The sequence below is a fragment of the Cygnus atratus genome, chromosome 2 (genome assembly GCF_013377495.2).
Source record: "Cygnus atratus isolate AKBS03 ecotype Queensland, Australia chromosome 2, CAtr_DNAZoo_HiC_assembly, whole genome shotgun sequence".
Lineage (NCBI taxonomy): Eukaryota > Metazoa > Chordata > Aves > Anseriformes > Anatidae > Cygnus > Cygnus atratus.
This window is the reverse complement of record NC_066363.1, coordinates 148374743-148391912: the sequence shown is the minus strand read 5'-3', so window position 1 is coordinate 148391912 and position 17170 is coordinate 148374743. Positions and strand designations below refer to the sequence as shown.

Below are 17170 nucleotides of genomic sequence, written 5' to 3'. Positions count from 1 at the left end.
CGGGGCGTGCTGGGAGATGTAGTTTCCGCGCGGCGGGCGTTGCCGAGGCCGCTCGTCACCTGGCAACGGCCTCCGGGGCGGGGCCGGAAGCGGCGGCGGCGGGGCCGAATTCGGCGGCGCCACGTCTGGCTCGGGGCCTGGCCCCGGCTCCTTCCTCCCTCCTCCACCGGCCCCTGGCGCTGCGCGAGCTGCGGCCCGGCCCTGCCGCTCCCCGCCCGTCCCTTCCCTCAGCGGCCGGATCCTTCAGCGAGGCCTCGGCCTCGGCGGCGCCATGTCGGACTTAGGGGACTGGTTCCGGAGCATCCCGCTGATCACCCGCTACTGGTTCGCCGGCTCCATCGCGGTGCCGCTGGTCGGCAAGCTGGGCCTCGTCAGCCCCGTCTACCTCTTCCTGTGGCCCGACGCGTTCATCAACCGCTTCCAGGTACGGGCCGCACTACGGCTCCCGGCGTGCCTTGCGGCGCTCCCCCATGGAAAGCATGGGCTGCGGCGCGCAAGGCATGCTCGGAGTCGTAGTGCGCGGCGGCGGGGCGGTGGGCAGCAAGCCAGGGCTTGGCCCCTCAGCGGCCGCTCTGTGAGGGCGAAGCGCCCCGGGACAGCCCCGGGCACTGACCCGGCCCTTCCCCGGTGTGAGGGGGGGCAGAGCCCTCCTCCTGCACCAGCCTGTGCTGGGCCAGCACCCGCCCTGCAGCCCCCAAGGTGACACGGGCTGCGTGCTCGGCCCCGCAGGGCCCCTGCGAGGCAGAAAAGGAGAAGAGGACGTGCCCCTTTTTGAGCTGTGTCGTTCTTTTCACCTCTCATCCTCGGGCCTCGGCTCCTATAATCATAAATACCGTGGTAGTAGCTGCAGGTGACGTGCTTGGCCCCTGTTACAGCGTGGTGGGCGAGGAGGCAGGCACGCGACTGCCCCCAGAGCCAGCTCGGTCTGGGGCAAATTGTATGCATAAAGAGTGGTTCCTATGGCCTTTAGCGTTTTGTGTTCATGTTCTGAACGTAAAACATCCTGTTTGGGGATTGTCAGCCTGGGTAGGGCTGACGTAAGTTAACTGCAAAAGTCCTGGAGCTTCAGAATAACGGTGTTCCTCTGTGTTAGAAATGTTGGGGCTGATCGCAAGGCAGACGTGGTCTTTTCTTCCGTTAGGAGGTCACAGGTTCACTGTTTTGGTACACAGATGTTTGGGGGGATTATCCCCTGGTTGAACTGAAAACGAAAGTGACGGAAGCGAAGATCGCCCATCCTTTAAGTGTGTTTTATGTGTACTCATTACATCGCTAGTCAAACAGACTGAGTGAACCAAAAAAAAAAAAAGAGAAAAAGACAGCTTGTGCTCTGTTTGCTTCATATACTTTCTCCAGAATGTAATAGCTCAAGCGGCTGTGTTTTTTGTAGTTCTGTTTATCCTTCTGGAACTACGAGGCTCAGGAGCCTAAAATGCTATTTGGAAATGTTGCCCATTCAATATCGAGCGCATTCTTAAATGGCCAGACATTTTCTATCCTGGCTACGTGCTGCCATTCACTGTGCATAATACCGATGGTTGAGAGACTCTAAAGCAGGTGCAAAAAGCTCAAAGTAGCTTGTGCTGTCTGAAAACATATGCTAAAGGCTGCTTGTGAGATCCTGCCTCAGGCAGGTTAGAGTGGATTCTGTACAGATGCCTTTAAAACAGGCCAGCATCGTTGCAAGCTGACCTTTTGCACCGCAGTAAAGACTCACTACTGTGAAGATGGGATGGAAGTGCCCTGGAAAGTTGTGCGTGACTTTAGTTGTAGTCTTAACGGCTTTGCGCATCAGATTAAAAGCAACTGTAGAGGCTGCTGAAGCAGCAGTAATTGATACTCGGGCTATCTTTAAAATTTGTTTTTCCGTTTAATTGGTAGCAAGGGAGAACAAAAAAGCTGTGCATATGAACGTATTCTGCAACCTATAAATGTGGCCTTCTCTTTTGCTCTGGACAGATCTGGCGGCCGATAACGGCGACTTTCTTCTTCCCAGTGGGACCCGGAACAGGTTTTCTCTACTTGGTGAATTTGTATTTCCTGTACCAATATTCATCACGATTAGAAACAGGTATGTTGTACGTTACGGTGTGTGCACGTGGGAAGCTCTGCCCAGCGTTACCAGAGACCAAGCATTGCCAAACAGAGCTTCTGTTGGGACGGTGGTGATGGGACCGTGGCAGGCTTGGACGGAACTGGGAGAAAGATGGCTCATCTCTGTGCCCACTTGTGTCCGTCAAAGGGAAAACTGCTCTAAAAACTGCTTTTGTATCGCGGCCTCTTTGCTCTGTGGCACAGAGCTTGTTCATTTAGGACCTGAACTTGATATTTCCTTTCCATAGGAAGGCGTGGTGCTTCTAGTCATTGATTTCAGGAAATAAGGGCGAGAGACAAGAAGACAGCTTTACTTCTTTTTTCTTGTGTCTGGTGTCCTTTAACATGAAAGTATGATAGAGCATGTGTAATATGTAACAATCTCAGCTTTTCCTGTTTTGTTAAAGGTGGTGGTGCTTACTTGTGTTCTTCTGTAGGAAATGCTGAACTGGGAGAGGCCTTTGTACAAATGAGGTGTACCTTTCTGTCACACAGAAATGTGAGAACGTTAAGGAACTCGGTGGATTTTTATGTAGGGGAAAAATCGAGAGTAGAAGACAGGAGATCAGATAATGGAAAATAATCGTTTTCATTTTTTCTTGAAAAAGAGATTCTTATTACGAGGTAGCTTCAAATAAGATTTCTTTTCCTATCACACAGTTCATTAAAGCTAGCAAAAATTATTTCAAATCAAGAAAATAACGAAAGCATTTAGGAAGCCAAACTCCTTCTGGGAGCCTTTGTAAACAGTAATTCCAGTGTCGTTCTAATGGAGCCTTAGACCTGATGGTGTAAGTGGAAATGGAGGAAATTTGGGAACCCCTGTGGGTGGAGAAGAGGTCCCCGGTCAACCTGTCATCCAGAGGGCATTGTGGGATCCCTTTTTTAAGTCGTAAGGCGAGTAACAGGGAAGTGGAGGAGCGTGCCCATTGCATTTGGTTGTTTCTCAACGAAAGTACGCGGCCGTTCAGTAACTAAACCCAGCTCCTCCTTCTCTTTAAGCCTTTTGGTGTAGAAGGTTATGAACACATGCACGCGAGTAATGGCAGTTATGACATTCTACCGTGCAAAGCTATACGAAATAAGAATTCTTGGTTAATATGTGCAAATTATAAGACATCACTGCTTATACATATACTGAAAAATACTGTAGCTGTCTCTGCTGTGGCAGAAGTCTCGTGGAAGGGAGTCAGGTCTTTCAACAGTGAATTCACATTCCTGCCATATACATCTGGATTTTGAAGCTGAGAAGTCAGCTGTGTTGTTGTGTGAGGCAATGCATTTCACCTGTAATATTAAGATTACTTTTTCTTAGTGTAACCACACTTCTTGATTAGGTCAGTCCTTCCTTCCTACAAAAACGTCTCGGATTCTTTCAAGTTCTGAAAGCGGGAAGTTGCTGTGTGTAAGTTGCTGATGCGTTTAAAGGTTGAAATCAGCGTAGACCTGCCTCCTTTTATCAGTGAAACCGAGGAAGTGAAATTACTGTTGTCAGGGTTGTACATGGCGTTTGAGCATACACTAGTGTCGCGTGCTAGCCTCAGATTTAGGAGGGGAGGAGATTCAGCTGTTTAAAAAAACCCCACAACCATCTGGCTTTATACTGTGGCTGTGTTTTCCTAATGAGCTGATGTCCAGCTACCTGAGGAAAATGAGGTTGACGTCTTCTTGGTTTGTTTCTGGTGGTGAAGAAGGTAACAAATGCCACCAGGGAGACTGCAGTGGAAATATGCAGAGTTGACAGCAGTGTGAATGAGGAGGTTCTGAGCCTGCAGCTCCTCACCAGGTGCTGGATTTGTCCTGGGCCCTGATGGATGCAGTGGGCTCCTCGCTCCTCTGCTGAACTTGGGAGTCTGTAGCTCAGTTTTCTCAGATATGAATTGGACTTAGGTATTAATTGGAAATTCAACTTAAATAGTTTGTCTTGCTAGTTAGTAACCTCCTAAATGACATGTTAAAAACTTTATTTCCTTTATTTCTTCATGTTCTGGAGGAATTCCTCTTCTTGGAGGTTCTGCAGCGTTAGTCGGCTTCCTCTCTATTTGTTTCATGTGTTGTGTGGCAGCAATAAGGAAGAAACTCCAATTGATGGAGTTCTCCAGCTTTAAAACTTTCCAAAAGACTTTTTCAGAGTGTTTTTGTTTTTCCTGTCGTGTAGCTTGCATGGCTAAACTTAAATAATAAGCTTAAAAAAAGGTCGCCGTTTTAGTTCTTTTACGCAGAGTGAATTGCTCCAGTTATTTTTAAAAAGCAAATGCTAAAACCGGATATTTTTTCTTCAGGTGTTTGAAGACCAGTAAGATAGTTGTAGGAAGCCACATCGTGCTAACACGAGTGTCCTTCTTTCTGGGTATTTTGATGTTTATTAGCAAATAAATCAGCTTGTTTGTGGTGCACTGTGTTTTGGGTCTGTTTCAGCAGAATTCTTGGTCTTTCCTTGCCTGCGTGAGGTTATATGAAAGTCGATAGGAATCTGGCTCAAGTGCTGAGGTCTCTGCCACAGTTTGCAGGAGCGAGAGCTTGTAATCTTCGTGTTCACAAAGAGTCGGGTTGTTTTTTTTAACCCTTCTCTCTGCCAGGTCATAAACTCGACGGGGCATCAAAAGATAACATTCCCTGCAAAGAAAATGAAGTTATTAGTTTTCTCTTCCACTGTCCTGAAAAACACGGACACGTTTGAAATGGGAAATCAGACAAGCAGTTCAGGTTGGAAGAAGGAACAGAATGCGTGGCACGTGTACACTCCCTGTCACATATATTAACTTTTCCGGAGTGTAAAAACTTGTATCTCTTGAGTCTGACAAGATGATGCAAAAAGGATGCGATGTGCCTAAGTAAGGAGTAGTCTTTATGTGACTTGATAAACTTTGCATCTCTGCTTTTGCTGTGTAAGTACGCTTGTTTTTTGTGGGCTTCTGACTGACAACTTAGGAGGGATTGGATCCGACTCCAACTTGAAGTCTTGTGAAGTTAAAACTACTGATTTCCAGAGTTAGTATGTTGGTTTTTTTTTAGTAGAGCTGTTGTGTGTGCACTTAACGCAATAAGTCTTAATTTTTGGTCTCGTAGGTTGTTCTCTTATAAGGCTTTTTAAAATTAAAAAATAAAAGTCAGGAACCACTGGCAGTAGTTAGTGTAACTCTTATCAACTGACGTTTTCTTAGACTTCCGAAGGTAAAGTCTTAATGTTTTAACCAAGATTTTATACCTTTCCTAACAAATCTTTTTATTTACAGGGGCTTTTGATGGAAGGCCAGCAGATTACATGTTCATGCTCTTGTTCAACTGGATCTGCATTGTTGTATCCTTCTGTTTATCATACCATCAAACTTTTAGAATATTTTAGTTCTAATATTTCTGTCTGAAATAGGTTGAAAGACCAGGTTTTAGGAACTAACTACATCTAGAATGTAGCAAATGTTCACAGGTAAACTTTTGTCTTCCTGGAAATGTATTAGTATTGTCCCTGCAAGCCACGCACTGCGTGTGCTAACACAGCTTTGTAATTTGAGGAGTGGAGTTCTGCTTATGTTAAGCTTCACTCGTGCTGCAAGAGCTGCTGGAGCGCTCACTGTATTACTTCCAGTAGCCACTTCTGTGGCTTGCAGCGTGGGCTAGGAGTGAATTTGGTGTGCTTAAGCTGCCACGTGCAAGCAGGTCTGATCTCTGCTGTTCCCTCAGTTGGGAATTTGGGGTTACCTCATACCTTACCTGCTGGTTACGAGTCAGCTAAGGCTGTGAAAGCAGTGCTGGGACACCTGCACTGAGCCGACTTCCTGAGTCTCATTAGGTTTCTAACACAAAACTGGGAGTTGTTGATAGCAGACGGTTGTGCTGCCGCTCAGAGGGATCTTGACAAGCTGGAGAAATGGGCTGGTCGGGGATTTTGTGGAGCCCAGCTCAGGGAAGTGCAAACTCCTGCCCCTGGGGAGGAGCGGCCCCGTGCACCTGGACAGGTTGGGGACTTGCTGCCTGCAAAGTAGCTCTGCAGAAAAGGAGGTCAGCAAATTAACCAGGAGCCAGCAACGTGCCCTTGTGGCAAAGGTGGCCAACGGCCTCCTGGGCTGCATTGCCAGCAGGCTGAGGGAGGTGATGGCTCTGCTGCCCAGCTCTGGTGGGGGCTGCGTGCAGCTCTGCTACAGGAGAAGCACGGACAGACTGGAGCGAGTCCAGCGAAGGACCGTAAGGCTGGCTGAGGAGCTGGAACGTCATATGAGGAGAGTCTGAGGGAGCTGGGACTGCAGCAGGGGAGAAGAGGAGGTTCAGGGGTTCATCCGTGTGGATAGCTGCCTAATGGGGGAAGGATTAGAGGAGGAGCCAGACTTCTCTGGTCCTCAGAAGGACCAAGGGGCAACAGGCACAAAATGAAACACAGACAATTGCATTTAAATGCAAGAACGAACCTTTTTACTGTGGCACTGGTCAAAGACAGGTGAAGGCTGCCCAGAGAGGGTGTGGAATCCCCATCCCTGGAGGCGTTCCTGTTCTGTTTGTGTTGGTCCTAGCCTCCTTGCAGCAATTTGCAGTGGCACGACTCCTAGAAAAAAAAAAAAAGGGAGTAATGACAGCGTGAACCAGATACAGCCAGGCAAACTACTGTGTAGAAATGCTGCCGCCTTTATCAATAGATTAACCATCTCTAGTTACATTCCACTGCATGGAGGGAACTGTTAGTCCTGCTAGTCCTGTTGAGCCGCAGCTGCACTGGGAAAACAGCCTGTGTTTAGTTGTGTTGTTAAGAAACCCAGCAGCTTCGTTGTGGTTGCAGGCTGCTGGCTGTGAGCTGTGAGAGGAGTCTGGTTGTGTCTTGACGCTCAAACTGGTCATTTGAAAGCTTCCGGGTGCTTGTTCCATAGATGATGTAAGGAGGGAGTTGGATGCCTGAGCTGGGAAGGAGCTCGGTGCCATTTTACGTGCATTCGTGAACTGTTGCAAGCATTCTGATCATAGCAAAATTCTTCAGTAATTGTTTCTGCCCAGCAGTTACTACAGCAAGCAAACCTTTTGAGTTCCAAGGCAAGAAAGTGATGTTAAAAGTCTTTAAGAAATTACTCATTTTCTATGACCTAGTGGCAATATTAGATATTTTTGTCTGATTCGGTATTTCTTCTATTACAAAAGCATTTTAGTCTTTAAAAACCAAACAAACCACCAAAAACTAATGGAAGAAATAACCTGCTGTTATGGAAGGACTGGCTGAGTTTGTAGCTGGCCGGCTTCATCATGGAGGGAGGCCAGTGCATCTGCCAGCTCCTGGGGTTACTGACTTGAGGTTCGTGTACATTAATCACTTCTCAGTAAGTGTGCAACTCTGTAGATCATTGGAGGTTTTTCATTTTTCCAGTGCCTGACTTAATACTTCCCAAGAACATTGTTTTCATTTTATGCGTTAAAATTAAAGGCCTTCCCGTTCGTGTTCAGTGTATGTGTAGCTTCTTTTTCTCCTTCTAGTCTGTCAGGTTTTGCTGCTTTTTCCCTTAATGGCAAAATGACAGATAACTGGCTTGGCCATGGACATGCAGGTAAGTGCAGTGCAGTTTTTTAAAAATAATAGCCTTCAGCTTTCCGACTATTTAATGAGGGTCCCAGACTATTTAATGGCTTTTCAGACAGCGTTATCTACATAAACACAGAGCATACTTAATGTAGGTTGTTTAGTTCATGTCAAAACGGACTGGCTCTGTGTGCAGTGTTTCTTTTTGAGTTTGAGTAGTTTGGGTTAGTCTCAGCTGACATCACAGTCTCGTTTCTGAATCTTCCATCTATAACCTAGTTAGGGAGTCAAGGAGCGAGAACCAGCTTTCACAGTCAGGAAGTTTCTGCCTGTCACTGAAGTGGACCCAAGATTTCATCTATGTACTGTTTCCTCTAATGAATGTGGATCTGCATTCTTAGTTTTTTTTTTTTAGCTAAAAATGGTTCCTGGGTTCGTTAGTCTTCTCAAATTCATTCCATTTACTTGCTGACAGAAGCTCTTTTTGTGAAAAGTGCAGCTTCAGATTCCTATCAGAACTGTGAAGTGCAAAATCCTCACAAGAATGATTAAATAGCAGTCTGAAGAATGAGATTCGATGAGGGAGCTCTTATCTGCCCAGATGTTAAGGGGGGTGGAAATAAAGGAAGCATTTCTTGAATACAACCGAGTATCAGATACAACTGCATGCTTTCAGCCTGCCTCTGCTGTTCTGTCCTCATCTTACTTCTGTCCCCATCACCCAAAGCCTGCACCAATATCTCTAATACTCTGTGCAAGATTATCTTAGTATTTATTAGATCAATTATCAGGCTCCTCCAGTAGACAGAAACGATGATTATGCACCTGCAGTCAGGATTGAATTCTCTTAAGGGATGTCCATAATTTCGCAGTTAGTTCTTTTTTGCTGTGGGGAAGACTCCACCAAATTGTTCAAAAGGATGCTGAAGTCACTCCGTATGAATTTTAGACTGACTGTGTTGATTTGTATCTTGTAAAAAATAAAGTTAAAATGGTTTTAAGTCTGCACACAAGATGCTGCTTAGAAGAGGGTCAACTGTTTGGTATATGCATGTATTTTTGTTAGAATTAGGGATTTTGCTTGTGTTGAATGAATGACTTGAAAAGTGAGATGATAGAGTAGGACTTCTGGGCCGCCAATGTCAAATACTTCATAAACATTGTTTTTTTTATATATATATATATATATATATATATATAATTTTAGTAACGAATTTAAGGTGCTTGTGTGAAGAGTCAGACTGCTGGTGAAACTTCAGGCTTGGGGAAGGCTGGGTTGAAGGGACATGTTTTATCCTTTCTTCCAGTCACCCCAGCTGGTTTGTGGTGTTAAGCCTGGTTATGGCAGTGTTGGTAGCACACTCTCTTTGGTTCAGAAATCAGCAGATACCTGAAACAGCGCTTTATATTTTGTTTCACCAAAATACTCCAGTCAGCTAAAGCACAGCTGCAGTAGGGAGGTATTAGGAACAGTCTCCTCTCCCAGCATGGAGCAGGGGGTGACCTGAAGCTCTTCCAAGAGCTTTGCCTAATCAGGTTGCGATGCTTTGCAGTGATGATGTGCTGCTACGCCTCCCCGCTGGTGGTCTGAGCGGCACGGAGCTGGCACTCGGATGCAGTGACACCTCTGACGTACTGGCTTAGTCCCAGATGAGGATGTGTTGGGGTTACTGCCTTGGACCGTAAACAGAAACGATTACGGCACTAATGTTGCTGATTGTAGGTGTGGTACCCAGCAGCTGGGAGCATTGCAATCTGCCACGGCTGCTGTTCCGCGTAGTGCAGGTTGCTTTGGAGCCCTTTGCTTTGCTCTTGTGCCGCTGTAGTTACGCGGCTTCAAAGCCTGAGACTCCTCTGGCGTGTCTCCAGTGCTCTGTGCTGAAGCATAGACCTGTGTGTATTAAGACTCAGAAGTTATCATTTGGTCGTATTCTCAGGACATAGGTGTCTCTAATATGCATTTAAATCATTTTATACCTATATCAGGAATTGCACCACCTATTTTGGCTTCCGTGCTCGTCTAAGCTATCATACTGTAGCCTAGTGGGGCACTGTCTTCAGTAACAAAGTGTTTTCCAGCACAGCAAAAGAGAACGACCAAGGAGGTTCTCTTCTTTAGCTTTCTGATCTTGTGAGCCGATCCATGCTGTGTGTGTGGTGGCAGAGATCCTGGGGCAATCTTTAAAGCCTCTGCTGATGTATCATGCTTTTAAACCGTTTTTGAACCTTCTAGCCCCTTGCTCTCCAAGTTTCTCAAACTTCTGTGAACATTATGGTAACTTTTTGCCTCTTTTCTTTTTCTTTTTTTTTAATATTGCAGTTGCTGATGATTCCACTCATCATGTCAGTACTTTACGTGTGGGCCCAGCTGAACAGAGACATGATTGTATCTTTTTGGTTTGGAACAAGATTTAAGGTAAATTGAACAGTTTGTTGGAAAGGTTTTTGCCTGGAAGATGCATGCAAAAGGACTGAGGGACAAAATATAAGTATTTTCTCCCATTAAAGATGTCTCATGCACTCATAAAACTATATACTCCTTTAGAAGCAGCAGAGACAAGTCTGTTGGTCTTCCATATGGTGCCACTCAGTGTGGCTTTACTGAAAAGATGTCCTGACCACTGAAATACGGTTGTCTGAAAAAAGGAAAATAAAATTCCTGATAACACATTAACCTGGCTAAAAGCTGAATAGTTGTTATTTTAAATTGCTCTTTCCTATGCAGCTTGGTCAGTTTCTGCCAGGTGTTGTAGTGAAAACTCTTTTGATTGTTGTTTCCAGACCTTTTCAAAGTCAGAAACATTAGGACTTTGTTTCAGATGTAAGCTTGGCATGGAACACAGACTGTAAAAGGCACATCTACTTAAAATATTTAAGTCAGTATGATTTGTCTAGACGTGCTAGTGATTACTCAGTTCAGAGTATTCTACCTTCTTAGTTAGAATCTACTTATTATATTCGGATTTGTGTAATGCTAAAACATTGAGATTCTAATCATACATACTAGTGCAGTGGAGCTTGAGCAGGTTTAAGTAGTACTTCACATGTATTTACAATTTCTGCATTCTTTTTCAGGCCTGTTACCTTCCATGGGTTATCCTGGGATTCAACTACATCATTGGTGGATCGTACGTATTTACAGATGTGGCCAATTTGAAGTTATAAAGGTTTTTACAGCTATTTCTTATTGCTGAATTTAACAGCAATATTAAAATAAGAGGCTTAAAGCTTGTATAATTGGACTGATCCTTCTCAGTGTCATATGGTGATTGTTTAAGATAAATGCAAAGAAGGAGATGTGGATGTGAGAACTACGGAATGTAGGTGAGGAGAAATAGTAAGAGTTTGATTTATGTTCTAGTAGATCCATGCATTAGGCCTTTTCCTTGCTAAAAGCATGATGCCCAGTAAAGAAACATTTCATCCCAAGTGACCAGCCATTATTACTGGTTTTAGAAACAACTTGGCTTGCCTCTGACAAGTGTTGTTACTTCGTTCCATCAGAATCTCATTCAGCGTGATGCTTTTATCAGCTTGTGAAACGAGGAAAAATGGCAATAACAAGCCTGCGGGGTGCCATATTAGCACTTTCTGTATCTGTTGGTTTGTTCTGCATTTCTTTTAAGTGCTGTGATGCAGAAATCCCCTCTTTGTGCACAGCCTTTCCCACCGGTGCCCTGTATTGACTGGGGCCTCTTGGTGATGCTGTAACACAATCGGTGACAACGGCAAGCGATGTGCTTGGTTTATAAAAGGAGGAGATAGGAGCACAGCAAAACCAAATTCCCTTTCCTGGCTGTGCCTCCCACTGACTCATCCGTCACTTGAGGAAAACTGCTTGCTGTTAGATACCTGCTGTTTCTATGCATGACAGAAAATACTCAAGGGCCTCCATTCAGCAGTGCTTTTGCAAAATTGGGAACAAAACAGTACAGCGGGAGACAGGTTGTCCAGCGAAAACAGCCGTAACTTCTCAGGCTCTGCAGACTATTATTTTAGACACTAATAGCTATACGGTCTAATTCCCTGAGGTAAACAGGCATTAAATTGCATTTTCAGTACAGTCTGCAGAGATGGCTTGGAAGGGAGGGTGGAACAGCCTGTTGATGTGTTGGCACTGCAAGCTGGCCCTTCTAAAGAAGTGGCTGCAAAATGCTGAGGGAAGGGAAATTTTCTGGGGCTCGTGGCCCTGGCAGAGCCTGTGGCAGGTGAACAATAGGAACTGGCAGAAGATGGTCACTCAGTTGTTTTTGTGGAAGATGGCACGTGAAACTCCTTTTTCTTTTGCCTTGCAGAGTCATCAATGAGCTGATAGGAAATCTGGTTGGACACCTGTATTTCTTCCTAATGTTCAAATACCCAATGGATTTGGGAGGAAGGAATTTTCTGTCCACACCTCAGTTCTTGTAAGCTGGCTTTATACTGTGTCTCGCTGTTTATTTGGATCGATTTTTTTGGGTCGTTTATAAGGACATATATTTGCTAGGATTGCAAGGTGTAAAATACTTTGTTAAATCAACCTGCTTCAGACTATCGTAGTGACTGTGCTGCTGTGTATAGATTGAGCCCTCAAAAATATGTAGTTTCTTGTAGATGGCCAGTATTCTTTATTACCACTATGGGTGGCTCGTGTCCTTTACCCGCTTTTCAGAGTAAGAGTAAAGGTTACACCTCTGCTAGTGAATTAAACTGTAGTAAAGAGACCTCCCTACCAATTATCAGACAGTATCCATCACATTCTTTTTAAAATTATTTTCTCCTGATCTTTTATCTGTATTTCCGTGTGTCATTACAGTATCTACCAGTTTAGCAAGCTGTAACAGCAACAGAAGTCTGTTGCAGATTTAAGTGCCGTAATAGAAACTCTACTCTGCAGCTGGTACAAGTCACCTGGACTGAGACTTCAGGTCTTGGATTCTGAGGTGCTTTCCTTATAACTTATTCATTGTTTTGGCATTGGAATATTAAGATCAGAAGCCAAAGATCATAGCTTCAATTCCCCTTGTCCTCATCCCTTTTGGGTTGTAACTATTTTTTCTCTACCAAATCTTAGTTAATTCAATTAGTTAATAGTTTGTCCTTTAAAAAGGTTAAAAGATGTAAAGTTGAATTGCTGTTATATTTCCTCTGCAAGTTTTAATGAGAGGGAAGCTTTGTGTTTGCAAGCCCTACTGCTAAACCTAGCTTTCCTTAAAGACTAGAAGACAAATGTTGCTTTAAAATGTCTTTCAGGGTAATAACAGCTCTGAAACTACCATCAGTCTTGTTGATTATATGCAATTCTCTTGATTCCTCATCTGTGTATTTAATTTTTCTCTATATTTGAGAAGCAGGAATAGAAGTACTGAAAACACCTCTGAAGTGGGATAAATTCTGCTTCCGTACTGTAAAGTTTTGTTAAAAAAAAAAAAAAAGATGCTGTCATGAATTACAGATACATTTAGTATAATGAAGATTATACGGGATCATTTTTCTTCTATAAAGGAATCTGGTTTTTATGTTTGGGCCTCAGATTTTCTTGGTCAAATTCAGGAAGAGATTTCCAGGGGCTCAGCGTAATTAACTATTTATTGTAGGCCTGAAATGACTCTGCATTGATAGCATCCCAGACATCCCACTGGTATCTGCAGAAGCTGTGTTTTAGGTCACCGTTTAGGTGGTAGCCTAAGTTTGATGATAAGGTCTTACAGCCCTGATTTGCTCTGGCCAGCTCACTTGAACTTTGATTTCAGTCACACTGTGCGCTTGAGCCTGTTTCCCTTGGTCTCTGGTCCACAGTTCTGCAGGAAGTTTTATTTAGAGAGCAATGAGATAATTGGATGCTGTGGTAGCAGGAGCTTTGTGACTTATTGGAGAGAGATGCTCATAAGTAATTTGTTGTTTTTTTTATTACTTCTCCAGGAAAAAAAGGAAGAGAAGTTAGGGAAATTAAGTTTATATCACAGCATTTATTCTCAACAATGAGACTCCCTTATCATCTCTCTTTTCCCTTTGCTTGGATTATTGTTCATATAACCACATCCCAGGGATGTAAGTTCCCCAGAATTCCTACTTCTCAGTGTACTGGGGGCTTAAATTTGGAAAGAATCCTGTGAGGTACTGCTATCAAAAGCTAGTTTTAATGCGAAGTCTAGCAGCTGAAAGGAAGTCCATGGAAAAGTAGTCTGGTAATTACTCCCAAGGTACAAACAGCTATTTCTCAAACTCTTTCTCTTCTGGCTTGCCCTAGGTACCGCTGGCTGCCAAACAGGAGAGGAGGAGTGTCGGGCTTTGGCGTCCCACCTGCTAGCATGAGAAGAGCTGCGGAAGATCAGCAGGGTGGTGGAAGACACAACTGGGGCCAAGGTTTCCGGCTAGGTGACCAGTGAAAAACATCTGCCCTTGGAAAACAGCAACTCTTTGTTTTTAATTGCTTCTAGGACTGATCCTTCCTGGTGCAGAGCTTGCTAAAGAACTGAGCTCTCTGTAGTGCTGTTGGATGTAACTGATTTGGAAGAATTTTTCTGGTGCAAGAGAAAATTATAAAGTCCACAAGGGAAAAATGTAGATCTTACTCCAGGTTGTCCAATAGTGTCCGATTTGATTCTGCCATTAAAAATAAGCTGCCTTTGTACAGTATTGTCTGTCTGTCACAACAGGCATCCATTTTGCCATCTCGTTCCGTGATGCGATGGAACAAGCTAACGATGTTCTGTCTCACCTGGTACACTAAAAGCTTCAGCCGTACTAAAGTAAGAATCCAGTGTATGGCAGTTGGATCAAACTAACCCCAATGTTTAGGAGGCTGACTTTTTTCATAGCTGTGCTTAAGTCCCAGGGTCTTTGGAAACATTACTTAAGCGATATTTCTGTGCTGTGTTCATAAAGTGAAGTGCAAATGTTTTATTTCCATTATTAAGCTATATTTTCAGAGCAATTTTTTTTTTGCTATGCGGCATTTGTCCAACCTGCTACAGCACGGGATGGGCAAGACTAAGGAAAAGAGGGCTTTCGTTTGAAATGGCAGTGACAGATACTCAGAGAATTGAAATCTATGAATTCTTCATGTCATGTACAAGGCTTGCTCTATTTAAATTGAAGCTGTCTGGATTGTTTTCTTCCTGAGATCTTTGAATTCTTGGCTTCAAGGTTTCTGTTTTGATTGTAAAATTGGATAGCACAAATAGTAATTTACAGGTAGAAAATGTAACGTATCATTGTGGTTAAAGGGTTCTGACTACAGCATTATGTTTATATTAACTGAATCTACGACTTTCTTTTAAAAGCTTTAAGACATCAAAGAATCAAAGCTGGAAATAAACTTTTCCAGGTTCAAGATAAAATAGAACAGAATTTTTTTTTTTTTTACTACAGGACTCTTTCACTGGTGAATGAGGAGCTACGTACACTATTTATTAGCGCCTGTATTTTTCTTGTAAAGCTTTTCGACATGGAGAGGGAAATGATTCTGTGCAGTAGTTATCCTAGTACTGGGTTCCTGTGGGCAGAGCACAGGGCTGAGATCCAGGAAGCTGTAATGCTAGCTAGTTACTGACTCACCGTATGAATTTGAGCAAACTTATTACTTATCTCAGTTTTCCCAGTTATAAGGAGGACTCGTGCATGTCTCATAGGATTCTTAAAAAAGAAAAAAAAAAAAAGTAAGCATCCCTCAACTTCCCTTGGTGGGAGCTGCTTGTGAAAATGTAAGGCTTAGGTTCATGTGAACGACACTTAAGCTAAGTTGGAATATGGTTGCCCTTCTTGTTTTACAGTAGGAGGAAAGAGCACTGTCACTAGGATGAGATTCAAGTCTGAATTTCCCTTTAGCATTTGTCTTTCTTTTTACTGGGTGGGTAGGGCACACAAGGCTGTTCTGCCCCAATGTAGGTATCTCAGGTATCGCTAAGTAGGTGAAGTGAATCTGGGCCAGAACGTTTTTATTACTCCTTTTTTTTTTCTCCCTTCATTAAACCTGGCTAATGAAGGTTGATAAACTTGTAAATACTTCTTGATGTGAAACTGGGTGGAAAATCAGCAGTCAGATTGGAAGTTTTCAGCTGGCTTGCTTGAAAAATATGCATGCTCCATTTCATTGTTGCAGCTCCCTTTTGTTGATCTGGCTTGTGGAGAAATGTGGAAAACTGGTAATGATCACAGTGCGTGCTTAGATTTCACAGGAGCTTGGAGTTCAGAGAGAACCTGCCATTTTTGTCCATTCAGTGATAAGTTTTGAAGATGTTCTTGTCTCCGTCTGTCTCTGCAGAAAAGGGTGGGTGGGAAAGAGGACTTCAGTGTTGTAAATACTAATTTGTTGTTGACCAGCACCTGCTACTTGATGGCCAACTCGAAAAGTTTCAGAACCATCAGTTTTATAGGAGTCACGGCGCAACTGGTCTTTTTAGTCAGAAAATATCACTGCCTCCAAACCGGTATTACCTTGTCTTCGTTTTGTCTTCATGTGGAGTCAGGACCTAACTGCAAAGTGAAGATGCAGTAGTCTGTGACTCAGCTTAAACTCTGGTACACTCACCTTGCACAGCTCCTTTGTTACAGAAGGAAGGCACGAGTGGGAGGAAGCACGGCAAAAGTCATTGTCCTGGCCCTGTGCATTGTGCTGGGTCTTGCTTTGTAGTGCATCCTCCTTCCATAAAGTAAGAGGAAAAGGATTTGTGAGAAAAATAGACTTCTGGTAAGTCCTGGTTTGCTTTTGAGCCGCTTCAAGTCAATTTACATTGCTGTATGGAAGATTCACTGTAGAATTCCATATTATAAATTCACTTTGTTTGTTTCTCTTTTGCCATTTGACCTGAAGCACTGTTTGTCCTCCAGCGTACACTGACAATGGCAGTCTCTTGCTAAACGAGTACCTCCTTTCTTATTTTGTACAGATAATTTCCCTTTTTGTAATCACTTTTTGTTGGCAAAGTTTTAAATTAAAGTTTTAATCTGTTATTGTCTCTGTTTCGCTAAATCATAGTTCAGCTTAGGAGAAGCCTTCCGATGGGCATGTCTCCAGAGGGTGTCTGGCAGCTGCATTGTGACACCACCTGCTGTTGATCCAAAGTACTCAGGACAATGGCCTGTTTTGGGGGGGGAGTCTTGTCTCCTCAGATGAGTTGCAAAATTATAAAGATATTTTCTTTGTCCCTGTTTATCACCATAAGTTTTGACAGTCTGTCCTTCCTGGGCTATTATCCTGTTGCAGTTTTTAGGGGGTATGCTCAACTATTCACTGTTTATTGTCCTCGGGGAGGAAATACCCGTCTATTCACACTCAAGTTCTGTGGGATTGTTAGGGATCAGTTAATTTCCCAGTAGCTACCTTGGTATTCTGCAGCACCCTCTCTGTCCAGCCAGGTAGGCACAGCTGCCAGAATTTTTGAGGGTCTGTTATCTCAGCTGATTTGGAGACAGATTTAGCACCGTCCGAATGACTCTAGTGGTCCTCATCATTCATCTGACTGCACTTTTTCTGTTTGTTACTATGGAGGTGCCAAAGAAGACCACGGACTCGGTACCTGAGGTGGTACGTGAATTTGTTGCGCTCTTTTAAGCTGGAAAGTCTCAGTCCGTGCTAAATACACCAGATACAGCAAAGTG

At 43.8% G+C, this 17170-nt stretch overlaps 1 protein-coding gene across 1 annotated transcript; it reads left to right on the top strand.

Moving 5' to 3' along the window:
- The first annotated feature begins 6 nt into the window (after window positions 1-6).
- DERL1 (derlin 1) lies at window positions 7-16527 on the top strand. The gene is made up of 8 exons (XM_035556214.2): window positions 7-424; window positions 1960-2071; window positions 5331-5395; window positions 7590-7616; window positions 9909-10004; window positions 10664-10716; window positions 11884-11994; window positions 13818-16527. Exons 1-8 carry the CDS (start codon window positions 272-274, stop codon window positions 13954-13956), a joined length of 756 nt encoding a protein of 251 aa, XP_035412107.1. The 5' UTR covers window positions 7-271; the 3' UTR covers window positions 13957-16527.
- The last annotated feature ends 643 nt before the right edge of the window (window positions 16528-17170 follow it).

Excerpts from the sequence above, each read along its gene's own strand:
- DERL1 (XM_035556214.2), top strand. The coding sequence starts at position 272 with ATGTCGGACTTAGGGGACTGGTTCCGGAGCATCCCGCTGATCACCCGC. Across the intron at positions 425-1,959 it reads CGTTCATCAACCGCTTCCAG|ATCTGGCGGCCGATAACGGC; the intron begins GTACGGGCCGCA and ends TGCTCTGGACAG. Across the intron at positions 11,995-13,817 it reads CTGTCCACACCTCAGTTCTT|GTACCGCTGGCTGCCAAACA; the intron begins GTAAGCTGGCTT and ends GGCTTGCCCTAG.